A 27,322-nucleotide genomic window follows, 5' to 3' on the forward strand; every position below is an offset into this window, starting at 1 on the left:
GTAACTGCTAGGTTGGCAGAAGCTGGGACGAGTAACAGGCGCTCACTCTGTTACGCGGCACTCGGGATTCAACCCACCAAACTGCCGACCTTCTGATCGACAAGCTTAGATTACCTTGCTAGGCCCCAAACATGGGACAAATCTTTATTTCCTGTTTCAGCCTAACCGAAGGCCATCGACAGGCAGTAGTCACAACAGTGACAGCTCATATTTGTGTAAATTTTTTTTAGATTGCTAACAATTAATTCTTTGTTAGCAATCTAAAAAAAATTTACACACACACACACACACACACACACACACATGTATATATATGTATGTATATATATGTGTATGTATATATGTATGTATATATATATATATGTATATATATATGTATATATATATGTTTGGGGCCTAGCAAGGTATTCAAAATACTTAACAAACACTTAACATGAATTGAAGGTATAAGAATCTCATCCGTCATCCTCAGGCTGGTGGCTTCAGCTTCGTTCTTCTGGGAGAAGTGTGTGGTAGTAGCTGTTTGTTCCTCTTTTTTAAACTGCCAGAGGTAGTTTAAATATACGAAATCCCATGCACCACCTGCCACACCACATACATCGGACAGACCAACAGAAGAATAAGTGCACACATTGAAGAGCACAGGAACTCACTCAGAAAGGGAGAACAAACTTCATCCCTGTTCCAACACTTTAAAGCCACGGGACATGAAACTGATTTTTAAAAAACCAACACTATTGCCAAAATTGAACATTTTAACAACAGAATAATCAGAGAAGCCATTGAGATAGAAAAACGCCCCCACAGCATGAACAAACAAGATGATACCTCTCGCCTACCAGCCATTTGGAAACCCGCCTTGATTGACAGATGAGTCCCAACCACCAAGAATGATACCAGACCAAAACTCATAACATCACATGACATCACCACCACACAACCATTCAAAAAGTAAATCTGAACCCACAACGATAACGACACACAACCACAAAACAGAAACCTAACTACAGCTGCAACATCAGCCACTTTAATCCCCTCCAAACCACACAATAAGCAAACTGACACCCACTATAAAAACATGGCACCACCACAAACACGGAGCCGAACAAAAGCAGCACAACTCACCAGTTCAGGTCTAAGGCTGGCAGCTGAGACCAGCCCATCCACTCAAAACACACCCCCACCCAATCAGAACACAGCCCCCATTCAAAACACACCCCCACCCAATCAGAACACAGCTAACCCCCCACCCAATCAGAGCACACCTCCACCCACAGAACACACCCCCTCTGGCAGTTTAAAAAAGAGGAACAAACAGCCACTACCACACACTTCTCCCAGAAGAATGAAGCTGAAGCCACCAGCCTGAGGATGACGGATGGGATTTCGCCGAAACGTTGCTCTAAGACCTTCAATTCTACGTGGGGAAAAACCCGAATGACCAATGACCAAAGATCTACATACAAACACCCGCGAAAACCTCAGAAAACATATATATATATATATATATATATATATATATATATATATATATATATATATATATATATATGTCAAATGTTAACTATTTAGATTACCTTGCTAGGCCCCAAACATGGGGCAAATCTTTATTTCCTGTTTTCAGCCTTATCTCAAAGGCCATCGAACAGGCTGTAGTCACACCGGACAGTTCATATATTTGTGTAAATTACTAACAAAGAATTAAGGGAGACTAAGATGCATTTCTGACTCTTTAGTCTTCATCAGTCAGTCATACCCTTCTGAGATTCGAACCTGGGCTGATTGCATATTAGGCAGTATTTTTACCATGTTTGGGGCCTAGCAAGGTAATCTAAATAGTTAACATTTGACTCATATCTCCCCTTGCAGAAAGCTAACAGAGAGCGAGAGAGATCCTGTGGCTCAAGAGGTAAAAATACTGCCTAACGTGCAAGCAGCCCAGGTTCGAAATGCATATCAGCCTCCCTAAATTCTTTGTTAGTAATTTAAACAAATATATGAACTGTCCGGTGTGACTACAGCCTGTTCGATGGCCTTTGAGATAAGGCTGAAAACAGGAAATAAAGATTTGCCCCATGTTTGGGGCCTAGCAAGGTAATCTAAGAGTTAACATATGACATATATATATATATATATGGAGAGAGAGAGAGAGAGAGAGAGAGAGAGAGAGAGAGAGAGAGAGAGAGAGAGTGTGAGAGAGTAACAAATACTTTAAAGATCTTCAATTAAAAATTATTTCACCAACACTCTAAATCAGAAGCTAACAAAATAATATAATAGTTAATTATAAAAGGAAAACTATACAGTATTACAGAGAGTAATGCGGCCAATATAAACTATAGACCGTTTATAAATGATTATAAGATTAACTGATAGTGGCTTACTGTACAAACACAAATCTGTATTCATAGAAGCACATTACTAGTAATAATTTTCTGAGTTGGAGTAAATATTTTCTTGAGAAAACATTTCTGGGAATTTTATTACATACTGTTACATAAAAATGCAACTATTTTTAACCAATTGCAGTTCTGAATAACTGGAGCATATGCAGGAGTTATAGCAACAGTCAAATAAGAAAATAATTTGGAGATTCCCTTGACTCTGAGAAATAAGATTTAGTTTATTAAAATTATTCACTCCAATCAATCACTGAAACTTCCTTCTTATAAGCAAGAAAAATAGGAATTTCTTTCTTCAACTAAATAGACTGTATTAATCCTGTTCTGGAATTTCTCATTACATTCTATGTGATACCTCTACATGCATAGAAATATAGCACACAATATATCTAGAAATAAAGCTGTATCTAAAAGGCACTTTTCAGATTGACAACCTAACGCTGAAAGGTTGGTGTACCAGTACCAGCATCCAGCAGGATTATCATTGCAATCATTAGACATATTGAATTGAGTTATAGGGGCACATCTAATTTACCAATAAGAACTTTTAAGGAGCAAAGTCAAGTTCTTTAAAAAAATAACCCAGTGCTACACAGAAGCACTAAGTAAGCTGGCTATATTCCAACACATGCCTTTCGTTCAGACAAGGGCCCCAAATGCATGTGTTTCAACAAATGTGTTTTAGGGAGATATGTGGGGGAAAGGCAAGGTCATGGGCAGTGCTGTGGAAGAAGAGAAAAGAAATCACTGGGAAGATCAGGGGACAGTCAATTAACCAGCTGGGTATATTACAGCAGCCACATACCTTTGGCCTTTCTAATCCATCTTACATCCCAAAGATTTAAGATTTAATTTAATTTAATTTAATTATTATATTTGTATACCGCCCTTCTCCCGAAGGACTCAGGGCGGTGAACAGGGCATATATAAAAATACAGAATACAAAAATTAAAAAGAATTAAATACTAGCCCAGCTAAAACAATCAATAAAAATATAAAAATCCCCATTAAAACCCCAACATATCCCCCATCAGGCCAGGCCGGCTTGTTCAAATAGATGGGTCTTCAGACCGCGTCGGAAGGAGCGAAGGTCAGGTGCCATCCGGAGCTCGACCGGCAGCTGATTCCATAAAGCCGGAGCGCCCACAGAGAAGGCCCTCCCCCTGGGGGTCACCAGCCGACATTCTCTGACCGGAGGCACCCTGTCCAGATAGGGCCGCAACTGGCGCACCAGGCGAACCTGGGCAAAAGCCCCCCTAGTCACAGCTACTATATGATCTTCTAGAGTAAGCCGCGAATCTAGGAGGACTCCCAAGTTGCGAGCCCTATCTATGGGGGTAAAAGCTCACCCCCCATGGAAAGAGGTGGAATATTCTGAATATCCCGGGATGCCGGAATGCACAGCCACTCTGTCTTGTCAGGGTTGAGCTGAAGTCTGTTCCTCCCCATCCAGACTCGAACCGCCTCCAGGCAACGGGACATCACGTCGAGGGCATCACTGGGGTGGTTTGGGGTCAAAATAAAAAGCTGTATTGTCACATATGCATTCTCTTTGGTATGAGCATCCTAGAATGAACACATTTAGGGAATTGCTAGAAAATGATATAATATTTGTCAGAAAGAAAGAATCCTGACCATTTCTATATAGCTGGCTATTTAGACTACCATCCCTTAGCCACTGTGCCTAAGATCTAAATTGGGTAGATGGGTAGGTTGGCCAGTTGGATATGCTGTGCTTGGATTAAGGGTGGAGATGATAAGCAAGTTATTTATCATTGGCTAAATTTGTCTAGCATAGCGCTTTGGGAAAAAGTGATCAGTGGGTGACTCAGCAGCCAGGAATGTGGAGCACAAGAGCCTTGCTCTATTCATCCCACAAGATCCCAGCTGAAACCTGGAGCAACTAAGGTGCTTATTTCACTTCAGAGCCATTTGTTTTATTAACAAAACACTTTTACAACATGCATACCTGTTAATGTGGAAACACCCATGAGCAGTTTCCAAATTTATTTATTAAATTTAAATGCTGCCCATCTCATTCTCAAACAATTGTAAGGAGTCCATAAAAAGTCCTGAAACTTAAGTGGTTTGAGTTTGAAACCACTTTGCACTTATGTCTTCTGAATGAGCAGAACTCACAGACAACAACTAATTACAGTCTTCCTAAACATCACAACTTTTATGCTGGTATGATTAGCTAGTTTTTCAATATTGCATTATGAAATCTTGCTGTAATCTCAACTAGGGATAAATAATATTCTTTGATAAGTTACAGGATTTACTGTAAATGTGAACAATGTGAGGAGGCAGGAAGATAGAGAAAAAAAACTTAGAGAGCAAAACTACCAGTGGACTATGTAATGCATTACTTGGTTCGTTGCGTATGCAGCATAGAATAGACTTGACTTTGATGTTGAAATCCTTTTCTCCATCTTTTAATCCTTGATTAACAAAGCTAACTACTTCATCTGGAGTAAGGTCGCCCCTATGTAAAACAAATAATCAGTATATTATATATTATTATGAAACTGTTTATTAACATGAATATACAAGAGATATTAATAATCACGTTATTACTGTTAATTGGATTGGTTTGTTAATTCAATTATTATAGATCATTAGAATATTCACTGTTCTCATCACCAATATCAAACACAGGAAGAAGAGATAAAGAATAGTTCATAATCACAATCCCTCCAGGGTCAAATTTATTTTACCATCCTTTTGTTTATTGGTACATTGCTTACATATTTTTGCATTTACTAAATTGTTGTTTTTATAACTATGGAATTAAAGTTTTATTTAAGCTTTCTTATTATAGGGCAAATAGTTTCTTTTCTATTTGGAGATAGCATTCACATGTCAAATAAGCTAATTAACAAAAAAATATAGCAAGCCAGGCTACCTTTGCAGGAATTTACAACCAACAGGAGCAATAAGTCTTATAGACTCCTTTAACCATTCAAGAAGTTTTCCTATAAAACTGGTTTGAAAGCTAAGTTTGCAGTTAGTTGTTAAATAATGCTTCAGTTCCACCTAAACAAATTGTAAAGTTGTGCAGAAGGACAAGATAACCTTTATTGTCATTTTTTTTACTGTGGGCACCCTGGCACACATTAAAAATGGAATTCTGTTGCTTGCTCTCAAAACTTCTTCCTTTTATATCCTCTCCTCTCCCTCCCCCCCCCCCCGCTCCACCTTTTCTCTTCTGGTTGTGCTAGAAGCCCCGATCAGCATGTAGCTGCGTGTGCCAAACCCCGGCAGCTCCAGCTGACTCTCTCACGCCAAGGCCTGTCTACTGCTCTCGGTGATAGCAGAGGCTGCCAGAAGCCCCAGCAATACCGCAGCTCCAGCTGGCTCTCCGCCGAAGACTGTATGCAGCTGCCAGCCACCCCTGGAAGCGCCGATCAGCTGGAGCCACGTGCGCTGATCCTGAGCCCTCAGCATAGCACCAACCACACTGCAGCTCCATCTGACTCTTGCCCAGGCCTGTGCAACACTGCCGCCACTTCAACTCATTGGCACTGCTGCTGCTTCAGCTCATCCTCCAGCTACACTTGTCTAGATCGCGTACCACCTGCCAGGTGCCAAAGTACCTTCAGTGGTATGCCTACCACCGGTTGAAAAGCCCTGCTTTTAGAGTACTAGATTTCAACTGGACAGTAAAGCCACAAAATACATGGAACAATATTTGATAGGTTTTACAGTTAAAAGAAGTTCACAAGATTGGAGCATAAAATGTTTAATCTTAGCATTGCACTGTGTTTATATTTTTTATTTGTCATTCTCTGCAAAGTGATAAAACAAATTATGTTCCATTTATGGAAATTACAATACTGTTAATCAGAGCCAAGTATGAACCAGAAGAACAAAATAGTAAAGAAATGTCCAATTTTTTAATGAGCAAAGTAATTGTATACTGATCTCTTATATGCTATGAAAATTTGAAAGATATGCAGAGTCAATATACTGTCAACATCACTATTGTGTTTCACTGAATGCAAATACAGTACGCCATTAGTCACAAAACTGCACATTTACTGCCAACCAGTAATATTTAATTGTTCCTCTTAGAATACTATAATTTATACCTTTTTATTTGTGTTTCCAGGGATGTGACCTTCAATTCCCAGACCTCTCAGCGACTACCATGCTAGCTGGGGAATTCTGGGAAGTAAAGTACGTTAGGAAGTTGCCAAGACAAGGAAGCACTGTCTTATGCATTTAAACAATTACTCACTTTTTTTGGTTCCATGGGATAGGGTCTACTCCACAATTGGCAAAAAGATGAGGGCTGTACCTCACCTCAACATAGATCACACCCTCCTTTGCTTTCATTTCCACAAATTCATAAGCGATTCTTTGTATAGCTTCTCGGTCACCTCTGGAAATAAAAAAACTTGTTTTGTAATAGGCTAATTCAGAGTCTGTAAACCATGGATCTTCAGAATCATCAGAGGTTCCAGGAGACAAAGTTCTAAATTCTAGCAACATATTATTTACAACTCTAATGTGTGCCTAACCAAAACAACAACAACAACAACAATATTCTGGTTGTTCAAAGACGTTTGGTAGTATATAATAAAGATCATACAAAAAGATCAAGATTCTGATTCAGATCCAATCTCCAAAATGTGATGCAATAAGCTTTATTTACAAAATAATGCAGGAAAAAATACTTTCCTTATTTGAACATGAACTAAATAGATTCAGTTAATGGGAAAGTTCAGAATATTTAAATTTCCAGTTAGCTGAAACATAGAATCCTTACAGTCCTTTCTGCATTCAAGTCAAATAATTTTCTCTAACCCATGTATAGGTGACAACTCACATGTGTGTAGAATTCAGTAAAAATAGTTTTAATTTTATCTGTGCAAAAGAGCAACACACAAATGTATAATCAGGAATTATTGGCAATATTCCTTGCATCAATTCTGATTTGGAAACAGGACATTATGTACTTGCCAATGTTCTTTTACTATCCATCAAAATCTGTCGCTTATGATTGCGTAAATTCTAAGAATGGCATCCAAAATCTATGAGACTGTTTCAAACTTTTGGGGGGAAAATGAGCCAACAATATCAGTATTAAAGCAAGCAATGTATGGAATGCCAAGAGGTTTGTGGGCCCAAAGAAATATGCCACTCCTTCTTCCCAGTTTTTAAATACTATGCTTCATCTAAATCATTATTAGCATTTATACCCAGTGCTAGTATTAGTTCAAAAATAACAAAATACATGACTTTGAGCTTTTTGTATGAGATTCACAGTCATGTGTTTCCTCTTTCATCTCCTTTTCCCCCTCAATTTCTCATCTTAGGTCTGGATTCTCAAAAAGTTATAATTTGTCTATTGTAAACTAGTATTAAAACCTAGGTTTCAGCAAATAGCTGCCCCATACACATGAAACAGACTTTTTAATTAGCTGAAAATCATGATACAAGCTGGTGTCAGGGACAAAACTGATAACAAAACCCAAAATAACATTATCTGGTGTTCTATCTAAGTTGATTCAATACAAACAAACTAGCTTTTATCAAAATGCTACTTCTACCCATTAGTTTTGCCATTCCTTCAGTTTGCTCTTAATCTATGAATGAATATAACAAAGACTGTTTTTCTTCTTCAACTCCTCCCCAAAATATTGTATTAAACTTTATAGTCTATGAATGCTAAACTCAACATTAAGAAATAATTACATATTAAAAGAAATTCAAATTCAAAAAGAAGAATTCAAATGCCACGAAAGCTTCAAATAGAAAATACAAACATATATGGGTTTGACTGAATTTTAATTTATTCAACAAAACCTGCACATCCTCACAACTTCCTCTCCAACAGAAATGTATCCCCAAATAAGCATGGGGAGCACTCTAAATGTTTGAAAGGCTGTCTATCAGGCAAGATGGTGCTCTGAACTTACTGTGGATTTTAAACCCATCTTCCTCAGCCAGCCTGATCAAAGATAAGACTGTGGAGATTAAAGTCCAAATATCTGGAGGACACCAGATTGCCTACTCCTGCTTTATATAAGTGCCAATCCATAATTCGCTATCCATAATTTGTAATCATGTCTTCTAGCAAGAATAAAATGTTATAGTATGTACTTTGGAGCTAAGCTTTAATCTGCCGTACTAGTATACCTGCTATATGAATCCATTTGTTCCATTTGGATTCTTAAGCCAAGAACCCCATTTGTTGAACATTCACTGTCCACACTGGAACCAACTGGATGTAGTGACATCTATGAACCTGTGACTCCAATTAGCCTTATCCTCAGTCCCACCATCATTTACTGTAGTTTAAAGTTGAACATCAGCAAATATCCCTCTGCTTTTCTATAGCAATATAACACAGATAAAAATGCCACGTTAAGACAGACTTTTCATGTAGGCAATCCCAGAATTGTTGTGGAAAAAATAGGAGGAGAAAGGAGCTATGTTTGCCACCCTGAGTTATTTATAAAAATAATAAAGATGGGACAAAAAGTAAAAAAAAATCACAAACATATTGTCATAGGAAATTCTCTAGCAATACAAATTAAGACATTATATACATTAAAGCAAGAAAGTTTGTAAAGAGCAGTATGCAATTTTAAGATTGCACTAATCTCAATGTCACAGCAAGTTGTGCTGATAGCATGTTGTGCTGATCTCAATAAAGCTCTTGTGAAAGCAGAAGTGCTCACATGGCTTCAAGAAGTAGATAATTTTCACATGCCCTTCAAAACTATTCTGCTTACTTGATACTTGATAAGCATAGAGGGTTATAATTTACAAGTGAGTCATGTACATTATTAGTATTCTCTCAAATGAACAGTGGCATTGATCTTTAAGCAGCCTTACAAATTAGTGTGTGTGTGTGTGTGTGTGTGTGTGTGTGTGTGAGAGAGAGAGAGAGAGAGAGAGAGAGATAAAGAGAGAGATAAAGAGAAAGAGAAAGAGAGAAAAACACACCCACAAGTACAAACTAATATGGGCAGGTAATAAAAAAGAATAAGCACGACATAACAGATTGCTAGCCTAGCAAAATGAATATCAGTTCTAAGATACTGAAAATCTTTTTTTACAATCAGTTAATTGGAACAAATTATTTCACTTACGCAATAGCTGGCATGTACAAATCAAACTTTTTAAGAAAATAAGTGAGAGTCTTTGGTTCATCATAACTAATTTGTTTTAGAAGGCCGTCTACAGTATCAGCAGGGAGATGTATTCCTCTTTTCCTAGAAATTTAAAAAAAGTTTATGTATCAACTACTGAAATTAATTTGGGGTTAATTTTGTACAATCATTTCTATTTTGAGTGCATGTACTCATAAAAGAACTGAATAGTCAGATAGCCCTGGATAACTGTTATGCAATAAATTTTAATGTATCCTCAGCTAACTTCTAACCTTAAAAAAACAAAATATCCATTAAAAGTACATATTTCCTTTCTTGGTATAACTGTGTTTATAAATCATGTTCATGCACATCAGATGTTTCCTGACTCTTATTTCCAATTCTATTGTCTTATTTCCTTATGCCATGAAACAATGCTTTAATAAACAAAACCATCTTACTATTAGCAAGAATTTCTAACCCAGTAGCCTTGCACCACAGCCTCAATTTCCATTGGGGCAGTAACTTTTTAGTTACTGAAGTTATATTATTATGCAACAATTTCTATTAGGATATGAACTCTGTTCTTACTGTTTTCCATTTTCCTAGCATTTTCCCATAATTTTGTGATACAATCTGTTTTATTCATAAGTGTCCAGTAGCTTTTAAATAATTTTTTATGTTCAAAAGTTTTAAAACAGTCAGATATAGTAGTGGGCTCAGATCCCAAGTTTTTGTATCCTACCCTTTTTCCTAACTTTCAGATTTTTCTATTGTACTGGGAATCAAATATGAGAAAATGATAGAAGATATTTTTTGATACAATAGGATGTATGATGGTACAACTGTGCTGCCCACTTTTTTACCTTTTCAATTTTTACCTTTGTTTACCTTTTTAAATTTAATCAGAACAATTGAGAAACAGTCTGCAAACAATATTGATTAATTTATTTTATTTATTTTAATTCCATTTATATCCCGCCCTTCTCCGAAGACTCAGGGCGGCTTACAAGCTTAGCAGTAGCCTTCATTCTATGTATATGCCTGCTTATTAGGGCTTTCACACACACACCAAGCGGCATTATTACAAAGTCAGCTTAATTGCCCCCAACAATCTGGGTCCTCATTAATAATACAGTACCAATGGCAAAGTACCAAAGGCATGGTTATTTTTTTAAAAAAGGAAGATCCAGAGTTGTTAACTTACTTGCCAAAGTATAGAATAGTTTCTGGTTTAATGGCTCCATCCAAGTGGACATGAAGTTCTACCTGCAACAGAGATAAAATGTTATATAAATCTACTGTAAGTGGCACATTAGCCATCAATGTTCACATCCAGCTGCTTTTTCCCTTCCTTACAACAAATGTGTTCTCCGCCCCTTCATCAAAATGCAAGCTGTTTTAAAATTTGATGAAAATTGAAATAACCTTGTGAAACAAAACAGGAAATTTCAAATTCAAAACAATAACAAAACAACAACAAAACACCCTCACTTACATACACATAAACTGCCTTGGTTTTATTGAGGTGTTCTGAAAAGAGGCTCATGACTACCCATGACTATTTCTTATATGGGAAAAATGATGTGTAACTGAAGATACAATAGTACTTACATTCTGTGAAAGATCTTTGTATCCAATAAAAGATAAAGGTTTTCCCTGTCCAGTTGTGCCTAACTCTAAGGGGAGATGCTTATTTCCATTTCCTAGCCAATGGAGCCAACGTTGTCCGAAGGCATTTCCATGGTCATATGACCAGCATGACTGTATGCCAAGGTGCATAAAAGAATGTTACCTTCTCACCCAAGTGGTACTTATTTATTTATTCACATTTGCATGCTTTCAAACTGCTAGGTAGGCAGGAGCTGGGGCAAGTAAGGGGAGCTCACCCCGTTGTGTGGCGCTTGGGTCTCAAACCTGGGTTCTCAGCATTCCAGCTGAGAAGCTCAGTATCTTTAACCATTGAGCCATCACTCCCCCTTTGTATCCATATGTCATTTACTTATTGCATTTTGAATGTCCTGAGGAACTCAAGATATGTGATCCAAGCTTCAGTCATACAATAACTGTGTAAAGTACTTGATTACTAGTCAAGAAGATATATCTCCCTCAAACTGATCCTGTAATTGAAGAATTGAAGTATCATATTTTATTATCTGGAATCTTGTACTAATATGAAAATGGCTTTAGTGACATACATTATTGACAAAATGTCTTTTTCCCTCTTTTCATTCCTTTCACTCTTGCACAGAGTATTTGCAGACTAGATAAAAGATTCTGATGAATATGTAAATAACATCTAATCCAGATGAATTCTTGTTTTCCCATTACAGGTAGTCCTTGACTTACGACTGTTCATTTTACAACAGTTCAAAGTTATGATGGCCTCAGAAAAATTGATTTACCACCTGTCCTCGAAGTTATGACCATTGCAACAGCCTCATTGTTACATTATCACAGTTTGGATATTTCACAAGTGGCTTGCATTTACAACTAGTTGCAGCATCCTGCGATCATGATTTGTGACCTTCCCAGATAGTTTCAAAAAGCAACATCAATTGGAGAAGCCAGATTTGCTTAACAACCAATCGATTTACTTAATGATAAATAATGATAAAAATGGTAGCAGGTCTAGTCATGATATGACTTGCTTTACAATCACACTGAGTTACCATGGAACTTCCAGTCCCAATTATGACCGTAAGCTGAGGACAACCTATATTAAGTTATATTAATTTTCCATAAATGGCACCAAGAAGCTTACTGTATACAAAGCAGGACTGGTAATGATATAAATGATTTTTCACAACAGTGCCAAAGACATAATAAAATGTACAGAATTATGAATTATGAAAGAAGCTTCTGGGAAAAGGTCTGTTTCAGTAGATTTTAGATTAGCATGTACAAATTACAATTTTTGTCATGTCAAAAGAATAAAAAGAATTTCCAAAAATAAAAAGTGCATATAGCTAAAAAGAAAAACTAAGCAAGGGTGTGTAAATTGTGTGTAGAGAAAAATGCCTATGACACAAGCAGTACTTTGACATTCCTGGATTGCCTGCAACAAATTATAAAAAAGTAATGCATGTATTGCATTTCATAGTAAATAAATGAGCCTAAAATATTAAGTGAATAGGAATTTAGGATCATGTTTCTTCTCATCACCAAATAAAAATTTGTACTAGTCACTATCTACCAACAAATAGGCAGAACTGTAAGCAAATTCTTGAATTTACTAGAATAACATGGAATTATCATTAGCTTTTCCAGCTAGCTGCTAATTTCTTAGTGATAATCAAATGATCTCATATGAATGAGATGTACTTTGAGTTTGTTTTCAGAACTATGACCCAAAATCAACCAGCTAGTGAGACTACAACTCACAGTCTCCTGGCTTCTAGGCCAGCGCTTTAACTACTAGGCCACAATGGCTTTCTAATATACAGATATACAGAAAGTTGATTTACATATAAAACATATATATCTTACATATAAACCATGTCTGTTATTTCATACATTATCATAGTATTGAGGAAGCCAAGCCAAATCTATCAAGTAACATAGATGTGTGTGTGGACAAGAATATCAACCTTGCTGTCAAGCAAAATCAAGCTTTTAATAGCGAGTGCCACACAAAGTGCACTAATCAAACAGGTGGTAAGAAAATAGGGGAACTCAGGCACCACACAGTTATGTAGAAAGTAAACACAGGGTTAGTCATAAAGGACTCAAATGTCTATACACCAACGCACAGAGCATGAGCATCAAACAGGGTGAATTAGAAATTCAGGTAAATGAGGGCAGATATGATATTGTTGCCATTACGGAAACTTGGTGGGATGAAACCCACAAATGGAACACACAGCTAGAGGGATTTAAATTATTTAAAAGAAACAGACCAAATAAAAGAGGAAGTGGAGTTGCTCTCTACATAAGAAATAATTACATCTCTATAAAAATAGAGCACAACAATGATGAAAACTGTCTTGAATGCATTTGGGTCAGAATAAAAGGGGCGGGGGGGGGGGAAATGGCATTGCCATAGGTGTATTCTATATGCCACCCAACCAAACAGAGCTAAAAGATGAACTTTTTGCTAGTCAGGTAACTAAGGTATGTAGGAAGGTCATCACAATAGTAATGGGGGACTTTAATTACCCTGAGATCAACTGGGAGACAAACTCTGCACCAAGTGGAAGATCAAACAAATTTCTGACAAACCTAGCAGACAACTTTGTCTCCCAAAAGGTAGAGAGGGGAACTAGGAGATCAATGATATTGGACTTAATTCTCACTAACAGAGATGAAATGATAGAAGGTGTTGAAACCACAGGAACCTTGTGGGGGACTGATCATGCAATATTGGAATTCAACATTATGCAAGCACAAGCAATAGAACACAGTTAAACTAGAGTCTTGGACTTTAAGAGAACTAATTTGAGCAAACTTTGAGACAGCTTGGGAAGGATTCAATGGATGAGAATCCTCAAGGGGAAAACAACTCAAGAAACTTGGGAAATTTTGAAAAGTGAGATTATAAAAGCCAGTCTAGCACAATACCAATGAAGCTCTCAAAAGAAACCAGCATGGCTGCATAAAGAACTCTTTGATAAATTGAAAGACAAAAAGGACAAGTATAAAAAGTGGAAAGAGGGGCACATAACTAAGGCAGAATATCAGCAAATAGCCTGAGCCTGCAAAGATGAAGTGAGGAAAGCTAAGGCTGAAAATAAACTATGGCTTGCAACAAAAGTCAAAAATAACAAAAATGCTTCTTTCAACATGTAAAAAACAAGAAAAAAGTTAAGGGGAAAGTGGCAAGAAGGTGACAAGCAACAGGGAGAAAGCAGAACTACTCAACTCATTTTTTGCATCTGTATTTACACAAAGGGGAAAAAAACAGTTCAACCTATCAAACAGTACTGTAAAAAACAATTAAAAACGTAAGTTCAGATAGGCAAGAAAATGGCAAGTGAGCACCTGTCCCACCCTAGACGAGTTCAAATCACCAGGACCAGATGGATTACACCCCAAGGTTCTCAAGGAACTGGCAGATGTGATCTCAGAACAACTGAACTATATCTTTCAAAGATCCTGGAGCACTGGGGAACTACCAGAGGACTGGAAGAGAGCTGAAGTAGTTCCCATTTTCAAAAAAGGGAAAAAAATGGATCTAGAAAACTACAGACCTATCAGCCTGACCTCAATACCTGTGAAGATCTTGGAAAAGATAATCAAGCAACGAATCAGTGAACACCTAGAGGCAAACAAAGTCATTACCAAAAGCCAACATGGCTTTGTCAAAAACAGATCATGCCAGACAAATCTTATTGCATTCTTTTACCAGGTGAGAAAATTAGTGGACCAGAGGAATGCTGTGGATACAATTTACTTGAACTTCAGTAAGGCATTTGATAAAGTAGACCACAACCTACTACTTGATAAGATAGAAAAATGTGGGTTAGACAGTATCACCACTAGATGGATTTGTAGCTGGCTGACTGGCCGTACTCAGCGTGTGGTCCTCAATGGAACTGCATCTACATGGAGGGAAGTGTGTAATGGGATGCCCCAGGGCTCTGTTCTGGTCCCAATGTTCTTCAAGATCTTCATCAATGATTTGAATGAGGGGATAGATGGGGAACTCATCATATTTGCAGACAATACCAAGCTAGCAGGAATAGCCAACACTCCAGAAGATAGGCTTAAGATACAGAAGGATATTCATAGACTTGAACACTGGGTGCTACCTAACAAAATGAAATTCAATGGTGAAAAAAGTAAGGTTCAAATACACAGGAATAGTATAGGTGAACCTTGTTCAACAGTAGCAACTGTGAGAGTCATCTTGGAGTCCTAGTGGACAATCACTTAAATATGAGCCAGCAGGGTGCTACAGCTGCCAAAAAAGCCAACACAGTGCTAGGCTGCATTAAGAGAGGGATAGAATCAAGATCATGTGAAGTGTTAATACCACTTTACAATGCCTTGGTAAGGCCACACTTGGAATACTGCATCCAGTTTTGGTCATCATGATGTAAAAAAGATGTCAAAACCCTAGAAAGAGTACAGAGAAGAGCAACAAAAATGATTAGGGGACTGGAGACTAAAACATATAAGGAACTGTTGCTGGAATTGGGTATGTCTCTAGTCTAATAAAGAGAAGGACGAGGGGTGACATGATAGCAGTTTTCCAATATCTCAGGGGCTGCCACAAAGAAGAGGGAGTTAAGCTATTCTTCAAAGCACCCGAAGGCAGGACAAGAAGCAGCGGATGGAAACTAATCAAGGAGAGAAGCAACCTAGAACTAAGGAGAAACTTCCTGACAGTTAGAACAATTAACCAGTGGAACAACCTGCCTCCAGAAGCTGTGAATGCTCCAACACTGGAAGTTTTTAAGAAGAGACTGGACAGCCATTTGTCTGAAATGGTATAGGGTTTCCTGCCTGAGCAGAGAGTTGGACTGGATGACCTCCCTTCCAATATTATTATTATTATTATTATTATTATTATTATTATTATTATTATTATTATTATTATTATTATTATTATTATTATTATTATTATTATTATTATTATTATTATTAAATTATTATTATTATTATTATTTTATTTTGTTGTTGTTGTTAAGAATTACATCGTCTTTTTAGAACTAAAATCAAGAAATTTTTGTCAATTAATTGGTATACTGACACAGTATGGTTTCTAATTAATTAAAGGAAAGTTGCCAAGCCTAGAACAATATTATCCCACTAGCCTGCTCAACAGATTATCATGAGTCTGCTCGAACATTAATTTTTAGAGAAAACATTCAATTCAATAGTTTTTGAAGTTTTTATGTATTTTATTCTTTTAAAATAAAAAGATGAGAAATATATATTTTTGAATGCATTGATTGTCCAGTTATTTGATCTCTGTACAAATGAATGAGTGATTGCACATTTCAAATTTAGGAAACTATTTAAATGAAATAAATGTGACACTGCTCATTTCATTCATTTTTTTCCAATGGAAGGAAAAGGTACAAAATTTTTGGGTGTAGTTTTTTGTGCATTTACTTGGGACTACATTCCACAGAGTCCACTAGGGAGTGACTTTTAGTTATACATGTAAAATTTTGGAATACCACTAGAGCAGGGGTCCCCAACCCCGGGTCATGGCCCAGTAGCAGGCCGCTTCCCATTTGGCACTGGGCTGCAGAAAGGGCAGGCAAGCAAGCGTGCATCCACAGCTCCACTTATGCAAGTGGCTGGCAAACATGCAGCTCCATTTGTGCGAGCAGCAGGCACACGTGCCCGCCACTTGTGCAAATGGAGTTGCATGTGTGCCTGGCCATTGTTTGTGCAAATGGAGCTGCACGCAAGCATGTCTCATGAACCACTTCTGCAGCCCAATTTCATCCCGCTGCCCTGATTCACAAGGCCAAAAAGGTTGAAGACCACTGCACTAGAGAATGAGAACTCTTTCTGGAATGTGCTTTAATGGCTGAACAAGAATAAATCTTGTCTTATAGTCATGGTAATCTTACCACAAAATTGGTAATTTATCTGACCTCTCAGTATCATTACCAGTTCTATAATGCTTCTTTACATAAAGCTGACGTACCAAACATATGCATACATGAGCAAAAATGATCACCTCATCCCAAATGTGTTAGAATCCATTAGGCTGGGATTGATTTGTTCTTTTTAAATTACAAATTAGATAGCACAGTACATTTTTATTACAGACTCAAGTCCTTAGTTCATCAAAAGAAGATGACTAAGTGTCACAATACACAAAAATAATGTGATAAAGAGGCAAATAGTTTAGGTCAGTTTATTCAGCAAAAGACTACTGTCACAGAGTGAGGAACACTTGAACATATTTAGTTATGCTTACATAAGATTTTAACTTAGTTTAGCTTCATGCAGGAAAAAGATTTAGCTACCATAAAAAGGCATGGTTTTCAGATTAAAAGGATATATAACATAAATAATATAACCTTAATTCAGAATTCCTTTGAACCAAGTTCTGCTAATGGGATTATTTTTAACGTTGCAATGGGAATTTTACATTCTCCTTTCAAACATTATAATTCTTCAAAAATTACTGTTGGGACTTGGAGATAAAGAAGGTGGTCTAGGAAATGTAAGAGAAAGGGGGAATTGGGGAAAAAATTATTCAGAAGTTCCACTACACCACAATTCTTTCTATAGACAGAAGGGACCTTTTGTTTGCAGTTCATACACTTAGAACACACTTTAGAGTTGTCTTTTGAACTGATCAGCACTGAAAGTGTCTCTAATGTTTAAGATGGAATTTGAAACAAAAAACCCCCTAAGTCTCTGCTTAGAATATACAGTAAAGAACGAACAGAGCTGCACGGTAAAATAAGGGCAGAAGATAGAGAATTGTGATTCCTATTCTCCCACAAATCAGTTTATAGTGCCCGTTTGCATTAAACAAAAATAAAATGTTTACAATCTGTGCCGTATACCACATATTTAACATTCTAAGGTCATTTTCCTAAGGGAAACAACTGCCCATCTTAATAAAAGTTTGAAAGTTTCACTATATGATTTTCATGATTCAACTGCTGACAGTTAATGAATCTTTCAATGAACTAATGTAGGGCCAAAGATTAATAATATGCTTAGATATTTTAGCTTAAATACATGAAGCGATCAGAGCATCTTTAAAACAAGGGTAGGGGAGATAGGAGGTGCAAAATATTGCATGTACAATGGAACAAGACTTCAACTATAGCAGCATTCATCGCTCTGCTCCTTCGCCCCTCCCCACTTAACTCTGCAGGGGATACTAGTGTCTATAAATTATGTCTGTTCATATACTAATTATCAAGAATTTTCTAGATGATATTACTAAGTCTGTGTGAGGCAGCATTTTTTTGTTTCTTGGATACATCAGCAATTCTGAGAAGTTCTTTTTTTTAATCCCCTTTGAGTCAAGCTTGATTTCTAGCAATTACAGGGACAAGCCTCTGCAATTTCCTTGGCAACATTTTCAGGAGTAGTTTGCCATTGACGTCTTAGGGGTTCCCTAGGGCTGAGAGAAAGGGTGATTTGCCCAAGCTTGCCCAGCTGACTTCTGTATCTAAGGCAGGATTAGAACTTGGGTTTCCCTGTTGCTAGTCCACCATTTTAACCACTAGAACTGGTTCTCTGGAATACTCACATACATAACCTGGGTATGTATGATAACAGATCATACATTTCACAAAGCATTAAATATCAGAAATAAAATCTATTTTCAACTTTATTACTTATTATGGCAAACCAGATTATACAGATATCTGTTATAAAATCCTATAGCCAAAAATTAAATTAGATCTAAATAAGATCAGAGCTAAAACTTATATTTATGAAACAGAGATGTTTTTGATTTTGGTTAAATAATTCCATTAGTTTCACAAGACCCTGTTTGAAAATAATTAAGCAGATTCCAGCAAACGGTTTCAGCACACTGCAACAGCCCGTCCCAACTGGTCAGGCAGGGAGGGTCTGTTGTGGACTCCATCAGTTAAAGAATTTAGACTGGCAGGGTCCAGGAAGAGACCCTATTCTGCCATGGTCCCCACCCTTTGGAACATTCTCCCCCTCCAAGAAATGAGGTTTGCTTCCATTCTCCCAGCTGTTCAAAAATGTCTGAAGATTTGGTTTTGGGATATAATCTCTGTGAACTTATGCAGAATTGACTTGGGAGGCCTGTGTGTGGTGTAGTTGGTTCACATGGTGTTGTAGGATGGAGGGTTTGTTGTCACTGTGTGTTGGGGGGATCATGGGGAGAGGCTCATCTCATCTCAATGTACACGTTGTACTTTGACAATAAAGATTTATTATTTATTACTTGCCAATTCACTTGGGGCTCTAAGAGGAACACATAGCTATGAAGTTTGTTAGCGCCTTGAAGGCCTCCCTTGCCTTTTTAACTTTCAGTTTTTATTATTCTATTCCTGTCTTAACTGCCCCCTGTGGGAATATATTTACATTTTTCATTTTAATTGTACACTGCTGAATCGCTCTGTAAGTGAGATAGGTGGTTTCCAAATTTGATAAATGAATCAAATAAAAGATTCAGATGCCTTGAACAGTGAGAAGGGTGGCAAATAAATATAACAAAAATGTTCAAATAATGCATATAAAAATCTATCTTTGAAACATCTATCCAGATAGTAATTTAAGAGCACAGTAATAGAAATTGCTAAATTAGACTATCCTATGGGTATATAAGACTTACACTGTAAAATGTAAACACAAAAATTCTTACATATACCAGTTATGTAAATGTCTAGTCAAACATTTAGGTATCAGTGGCCACAAAGAATTCAGTTTTCCTCAAAAGTGAATAAACATTGCCATTCACTTGCATTTTTCAGATAAGGCCTGGAGAGATAAAGTCAAACTTCATTCCAGGTAATTTGAACACCACACTCATCTTGGCAACAATGCACAATATCCTTGGAGTTTCTCCCAGTCCAACACATAATCATATTTCCTAGTGGTGCCTTGCCCAAAATTGATCATAGCCAGCTCCAGTTTAGGAGCAAAAGATTATCCAAGATTATCTAGATGTTGCTACAATATATGGCTGAACAAAGACTAGGAATCACACGATAATTATTTAATTAAGCAGGCAGAAGAAACAAGAAACTGCAACAGAGTAAAATGATGGATAGCTGTGGGAAGTGACAGCAGAAAGACAATAGAGGCAATGAAGACAGGAAAGAGATGAAATGTCAAAGGGTGAAATATAAAATGTAAGCAGCTTGTGCTGCCAGTAATTAAGGCAGGATGAGATAGCAATCTTAGGGCGTTGTTGTCAAAAGGATAGGAAACCACAAGTTAGGATGGAGACAATCAAGTGCAATTTGGATTACCTGATTCAGACATTAGCAAGTGGAGGTAGTCTTCGGCTTACAAATACAATTGAGCCTAAAATTTCTTTTGTTAAGTGAGACCTTTGTTAAATGAATTTTACCTCATTTTACGATTTTTTGCCACAGCTGTTAAGAGAATCACTGCAGTTGTTAAGTTAGTAACAGTATTGTTAAATGAATATGGCTTCCCCCTTGACTGTTTGTCAGAAGGCTGCAAAAAGTGATCGCATGACCCCAGGACACTGCAACCATCATATACAGTATATGAGCCAGTTGCCAAGCGTCTGAATTTTGCCAAAGGGATGCTGCAAAGATCACAAGTACAAAAATAACCACTCGTCAGTCACTTTTTTCAGTGCCGTTGTAATTTTGAACAGTCACTAAATGGACTGTTGAGTTGAGGACTACCTGTAAACGCTCAGTTCCATCCAGTCGCCTCTACTCTACCCTGAATAGGCACCAGAGGGTAGTAAAAAGGGAGCTTTTTTATTCAGTCATTAGGACCCTTGGGCTGCATTTTTGGCGAAAGTCGCTGGGAAGAGGCTGCTCAGGAACGAGGAAAATACAGGAGAGGGAAGAGCTCCCCCGGAGATGGGGGAGTGGACTGAAGCAGTTCTCCAATTACAAGACCCACCGGCACGCTCCGAACCAAGAAATCGCCGGAACGCAGAAGGGGGAAGTCCTCGGCTTCAAGCGAAGACCAGCGGGGGTCTCAGTGGGCGTCAGCCCCTCCAACTCCCCGTCGAAGAAGGAGCGGCTCCTCGGTGTCCAGGAGAAGCGCCCAGCCAGACTCCGCACCAGCTGCTCACTCACCTTGGGCTTATCGAAAACAGGCGGACCGCTCTCCATGCTGCCGTCGCTGCCGCCTCCAACTGCTGAGTTAGTCAGGATCCCTGTGGTTGCACCGGCCCGTCCTGTCGGGCTTTTGCAGGCGTGGCTCCGCCCAGCGGTCGCTTTCGAGGCCGGTCCGCCCTCCCAGTGACTCTCCGGGAGTTGCAAGCGCGGCTGGGTTGAGAAAGTATTTGCGGTTGTTGTTTTTTATGTATATATAATTTATATGGCTGCCTGTCCCGCGAAAAGCGACTCTGCGTGGCGTGTAACAAAATTATAAAACAATAAATTTTCCCCGTGGTTTTGCTTTCCCGCCAGGAGGGTTGTGCCAAACTCGGACTCGGCCAAAGGCTTCAGAGACAGATTAAAGTAGTTGTGCATATAGATAGGAGTGTGTTTTGCTGGGGGGGTGGGGGGCAGGAGGAGGAGCTTTAGATTAAATTCGATAGGGTTTTAAGAAGATGGGAGGAAAACATTGGTTTGTGCTTAAATTGTAAGCCGCCCTGGGTCTTCGGAGAAGGGCGGGATATAAATGGGATTAAAATAAAAAAAATAAAATTAAAAAAAAACAACAAAATAATGGTAAAGACACAAGGAGTTCCCTGAGGAGCACGTGTTGTTCCTGATTTTTTTCCAGGGATCCCATTCAGCAATGGGGTTGATAATAGAATAGAGCACATGTGATCCTGGGAAATCAGTACTTTTGGGTTCAGAGCAGAATTACATATTTTTAAAACTATATATATATATATATGTATGTATGTATGTATGTATATGTATATATATATATATATATATATATATATATATATATATATATATATATATATATATATATATATATGTATTTATATATGTATATATATATGTATATATATATATATATATATATATATATATATATATATATATATATATATATATATATATATATATATATATATATATATATATATATATATATATATATATATATGTATGTATATATATATATAAAACGTATCTCAAAATATGACGAATGTTTTGCCTACCCAACGGCTTTTATGCAACCTGATGTTCCAGTAAGAACTGGGTGTTTAAATTAATTCTTTTCCTATAAATGTTATATTTTTTAAAAAAATCATGCAAGATAAGTGTAGTGTAGAGATGTTACTGAAAGCATTGTACAGGTATGCTTCTTATATCCGTACCAGCTAAGCAAGTTTAAATTAATCTTTACACAACTCAGAATGAAGTGTTTGAATAGTAAGAAGTCTTGTACAAATAGCCAATAACGTAACATATATTTAACTCCACTACAGGTATCTGGAAGCTGGTGCCATTGGAATTTAACATAACAATGTAAATAAAATGAAGATTACTTCAGTTCAGTCAAAATTATGAATAGCATTTAGGATTTTTTTCAATATTAAATTGAAATACTTCTCCAGTTACTCATTATCTGTGTTAGTAAGAAGATTTCAAATAATGATTTTGCTGTTGTCAGAGCTGCATAACCTTTGTGTTAATTATATAGCTCTATAAAAAGGCTTAATATTTAAAAAGTTTTGTATTTATGCTTATTTTATACTGTTATTTAACTTATGTGTAAACAGATTCTAGTCTGTAGATTAAAATGTCTTTTTAAGAATATCCTGCTATTTGACTGCTGAGTCATCCTAGGCCTGCCCTAGGGCCTCTCCCCACCTGCAGCTAACTGCAGCCCTGGCAACTTCTGAAATCCTTCCTTATGTTGGATCAGCATTAAAATAATATTTTCTCCTATTCAAGGGTAGCTTTAGCTTGGGAACAACCTGTTGGCATTTCACCTATTACCTTGAAGAGAAGTCAGGAAATTGGCAGTAAAATTAAGATAGGAATTACAGCAGTAATAAGAAAGCAGATTTCATCCCTATCAAATTATATGCTGATGCATTTGATTGCATTAGTGGTTTGTAAATAGCTCTGTAAGTTTATAAGGCACTTTCCATTAGACCAGAAGTGAAGTTGGAAGCTTAAGATGTTGCTTAATTATAGCTTCCAGTGCCCAATGGTAAAGGATGCTGGGAGTTGTAGATGTAGAAAACCATAGATTACTTATCCATGTATCAGTTTTAAAAGACGCATATCTAGTGTTTGCTTTATCATGCAGGCAAGCCAGATCTTGGTGTTCATCAGTTTGGGAGCTCGTCCTCTTCACTTCCAACATGGCAAATCAGTGGTGGGATCCAAATATGTGAACAACTGGTTCTCTGTGTGGATGCTGTTTCCAGAAGTCCGGTCTGGGCAACAAAAAATTAACTACCGGTTGTGCCGAACTAGTGCGAACCGGCTTAATCCTACCACTGTGGCAAACTATAGTTCAGACATCAATTCATAACAGAAAAAAGTCATATTCAGTTGTCCCACATCCTCTTCCATTCCTGTTTTCTCTTTTCTATTATCTTTATGCAAATGTATTCATGCAAGTCTATATTAATACATAGTGCAAAACCCTCATGTTTGTTACAATTTGCAGTGAGGTCTGAAGTGACACTTCAGACTATTATTTGAAATGGTTTTTAAAAAATATTTGGAACTTTTATTGTGGAAATTACCATTTATTTTCCTTGGGTATTTGGATTATTCTGAATTTGAATCTTTATTTTGTGATGTTAGTGGGGGCAACTATTCTGGGGAAACTTGACTATGAAGGTTAGCATGCAATTAAAAATAAATAGATAGCATCATACATTGTGTGTTCAGGCTTCGGCCTAGCACAGTGTATTAACTGGTGTGTTTTTGTTAGTTGCGAAGTTGTGTCCGACCCATCGCGACCCCATGGACAACATTCCTCCAGGCCTTTCTGTCCTCTACCATCTTCTGGAGTCCATTTAAGCTCACACCTACTGCTTCATTGACTCCATCCAGCCATCTCATTCTCTGTCGTCCCATTCTTCTCTTGCCCTCAATCTTTCCCAGCATTAGGCTCTTCTCATTAGGTGGCCAAAGTATTTGAGTTTCAACTTCAGGATCTGGCCTTCTAAAGAGCAGTCAGGGTTGATCTCTTCTAGGACTGACCGGTTTGATTGCCTTGCAGTCCAATGGACTCGCAGGAGTCTTCTCCAGCACTATAGTGCCTCAATTCTTAGGCGCTCAGCCTTTCTTATGGTCCAACTTTCACAGCCATACATTGCAACTGGGAAGACCATAGCCTTGACTATATGCACTTTTGTTGGCAGGGTGATGTCTCTGCTTTTTAGTGTACTGTCTAGATTTGCCATGGCTTTCCTCCCCAGGAGCAAGCGTCTTTTAATTTCTTGGCTACAGTCCCCGTCTGCGATGATCTTGGAGCCCAAGAAAATAAAATCTGTCACTACCTCCATTTCTTCCCCATCTATTTGCCAGGAATTGAGAGGGCCGGATGCCATGATCTTGGTTTTGTTAATGTTAAGTTTCAAATGAACTGGTGTAAACCAGTTCTAATGTTTGATCGTAAGAATACTAGGATTTCCCTTGACCTCCCATTTCCATTAATATTGCTTCATTTGCTGCTTCTTTCTAATTCTAGTGGGAAACCTAAAACAAGAACTATTGTAAATTAATGATGGTATAAACAAATGAAGACAAAACTGAGGAGACCACACTGGAAAAGGAAGTATGTTGTTCTGCTTGCTTTGTGAAACTGTAAATAAATACCAAAATTAAAATAAGAAAGTTCCTGGAATTGATTTTTAAAAACATGATTACAGCAGTTAAATTCAGAAGGTTATTAATACTTTTCTAAGGAAGGACAAAATGCCATAGGTTTTAAAGAGGTGGTAATTGGACCTCCCTTGAAAAGACCACCCTAGGAAGAAGGCAGTGGCAAGCTCTTTCCAGAAAATGTTTTCAAGAAAATTGCATAGACTTGTCCAGGTAGTTATGAAGACTGACTGAAAGGAACTAAATAAACAAACATTACTGAATAAACATTTTTTAAATATAAATGTCAGAAACAATATGTGACAGCAACATTTAAATGTACCTTCCTAAGGCTTAAACCCAAATAGACATGTATGGTAGGGTTATAGGATGCCAACTTGGAAGAATTTTACAAATAGTCCTCTTTTAGCAAACACAATTGGGACCAACTCAGTTGTTAAGTGAAGTGTTCACTAAGTGAAACTATGACAGTGGTAAGGATCTTACTTCAGCTTTGTTTTAAAGACTTGTGAAAGTCATAAATATGAGGATTGGTTGCAAAATTACTTTTCATCACTGTTTTAACTCTGAACAGTCACTAAATGAGGGGGCCACTAAATGAGGACTGCCTGTAGTACGTTGTTCACAGTCTCCATGCAAACCTGAGAACAAATGTAACCAGTATGAATGGTGACTCCAACACAATCAAGTCAGTGCAGAAGAAACAATTTAAATTCACTGGCTGAATGATATAAACATGCTGGCTGGGGAAATCTGGAAACTGAAGTCAACACAACTTAAGGTTGCTAAGTTTGAGAAACTGAACTATGCATAGGAGGAAATTCTGAACTATGAACTATTTTATAGCTATTTGATTATATGAAATATAAATATAATTTATTTATCAGTTAGCTTGGTACATGGCTTTTATTGGCCTGGAAAATGGAATATGAAAGCAGATTTTATTTACAGCTCTAGAGCAAGGTTTGTCTTTATAGCTTTCTGCAAGTTCTACCTTGACAGTGCTTAGATGACCTTGGCTGACCTCAAAAAGCTCAGCAGAATTAAACCTAGTTAATACTTAGATGGAAGACAATCAGGAAATACCAGAATTGTAAACTCAAGTGTTCTTGTTAGGAAAGAGTACAAAACCCTCCAAAAACCTCAGCCCAGACAAACTAGAGTTTTGTAAAGTCAAATTAATAGAATGTTTCCTGTTCAGTTATTCTGTGTACATCTAAAGCTTCCTGTTTCTCTTACACTAAAGATGGTTTGATGGGAATTTGGAGCATCTCTGGCCATACCCAAGAACTTGGAAAGGTACTTGTACCCCAAGGGTTGTGCACATCTATTTTACAAAATAGAACTAAAGATCAGCACTTTCTTGGCTTTCTAAATAGTTTACAAGAAAGCAATAGATATATTTTTGATGGTGCTTAATGAATTCAGCTTAGCAACCTGAATAGATGCATTCAGCGTGTGGCTGGCTTTCAGTTAGGACTTGTCCTTTGTTACAGCTGCTATTGAAACTGATAGAAATGAGTTGGATCTCTCATTTGAGCCTAGAATTAAGAGGAGAAATTAAGGCTTCCCCGACTGGTTCTTGTTCAAATGTGCTGGACTTTATTCTCAAAATCCCATTGCCCATAGGAATTCTGGGAGTTGGAGTGGCTGGTTAACACACTTGTTCCACTCAAGAAACTGGGAGAATTGCTAGAAACCAATATTGTAATTGTTCTTAAAATGCCACTGCTAGTTCTGTAGTTCATTTGGATGGCAGCACTTATTTGTACTCTATAGAGTAGGCATGTCAAATTGCCGGCCCACGGGCCAGATGCATCACAACAAAACCTCACCCTCCCCATTGCCGGCAATGGGGAAAAAGTCGCGATACATCGCACGACGTCACGTGACATCACGAGTTTGACATGCCTGCTATAAAGAAACTTCATTAATAAAATGAATGAATAGCAGCAGAAATAATAGAAATAGAGTAAATAGCAATAGAATAAATAGCAACAGGGCAACACAATTGCTACTGAGATAATGATACAGGACACATCTTCACACATTCCTAAATGTAGCAAAATAATGCCTCACTAGCTGATGTGGAAAGACCCATTCTTGTGGGATGGCCTTTGTCTCAATCCCAGCCTGTTTGTAGAGACAGACTATATCACATTGGTTCTTAGTTGTTTCACTTTAAAAGCATTTTTAAGCTTATCCTACCTCTGTACCTCATTGGTGATACAATGACCGACATACTGCCATAATGGCATCTGACTAGCAGGATAGCTTTAGACCATGAATGTCAAACTCGATCACTTCACGTGAAGTATCATGATGTATTGTGACATTTTTTGCCTTTGCAGAGCCCGGGTGGGCGTGGCCTGTGCGTGACACATCCGGCCTGTGGGCCGTCAGTTTGACACACCTGTTTTAGACCATTGGTTCACAAGCTCAA

The 27,322-nt window shown here is 37.6% G+C and overlaps 1 protein-coding gene across 4 annotated transcripts in view; it reads right to left on the reverse strand.

The window, feature by feature from the left end:
* The window catches only part of ADA (adenosine deaminase), a 46,411-nt gene extending 24,488 nt beyond the window's left edge, over positions 1–21,923 (reverse strand). For 3 of the 4 annotated variants that reach the window (XM_081323380.1, XM_081323379.1, XM_081323378.1), the window contains exons 1-5: positions 21,199–21,923; positions 10,713–10,774; positions 9,506–9,628; positions 6,643–6,786; positions 4,772–4,887 (exon numbers count right to left, since the gene is read on the reverse strand). In XM_081323380.1, the coding sequence (XP_081179506.1) occupies positions 4,772–4,887; positions 6,643–6,786; positions 9,506–9,628; positions 10,713–10,774; positions 21,199–21,234 (481 nt within the window). In that variant the 5' untranslated portion in view covers positions 21,235–21,923. Of the gene's footprint in view, positions 1–4,771; positions 4,888–6,642; positions 6,787–9,505; positions 9,629–10,712; positions 10,775–20,793; positions 20,874–21,198 lie in introns of those variants that run through there. The other variant, XM_081323381.1, reaches the window with a different exon arrangement.
* Positions 21,924–27,322: the final 5,399 nt, after the last annotated feature.

This window comes from Vipera berus, assembly GCF_964194415.1.
Source record: "Vipera berus genome assembly, chromosome: 3".
Taxonomy (NCBI): domain Eukaryota; kingdom Metazoa; phylum Chordata; class Lepidosauria; order Squamata; family Viperidae; genus Vipera; species Vipera berus.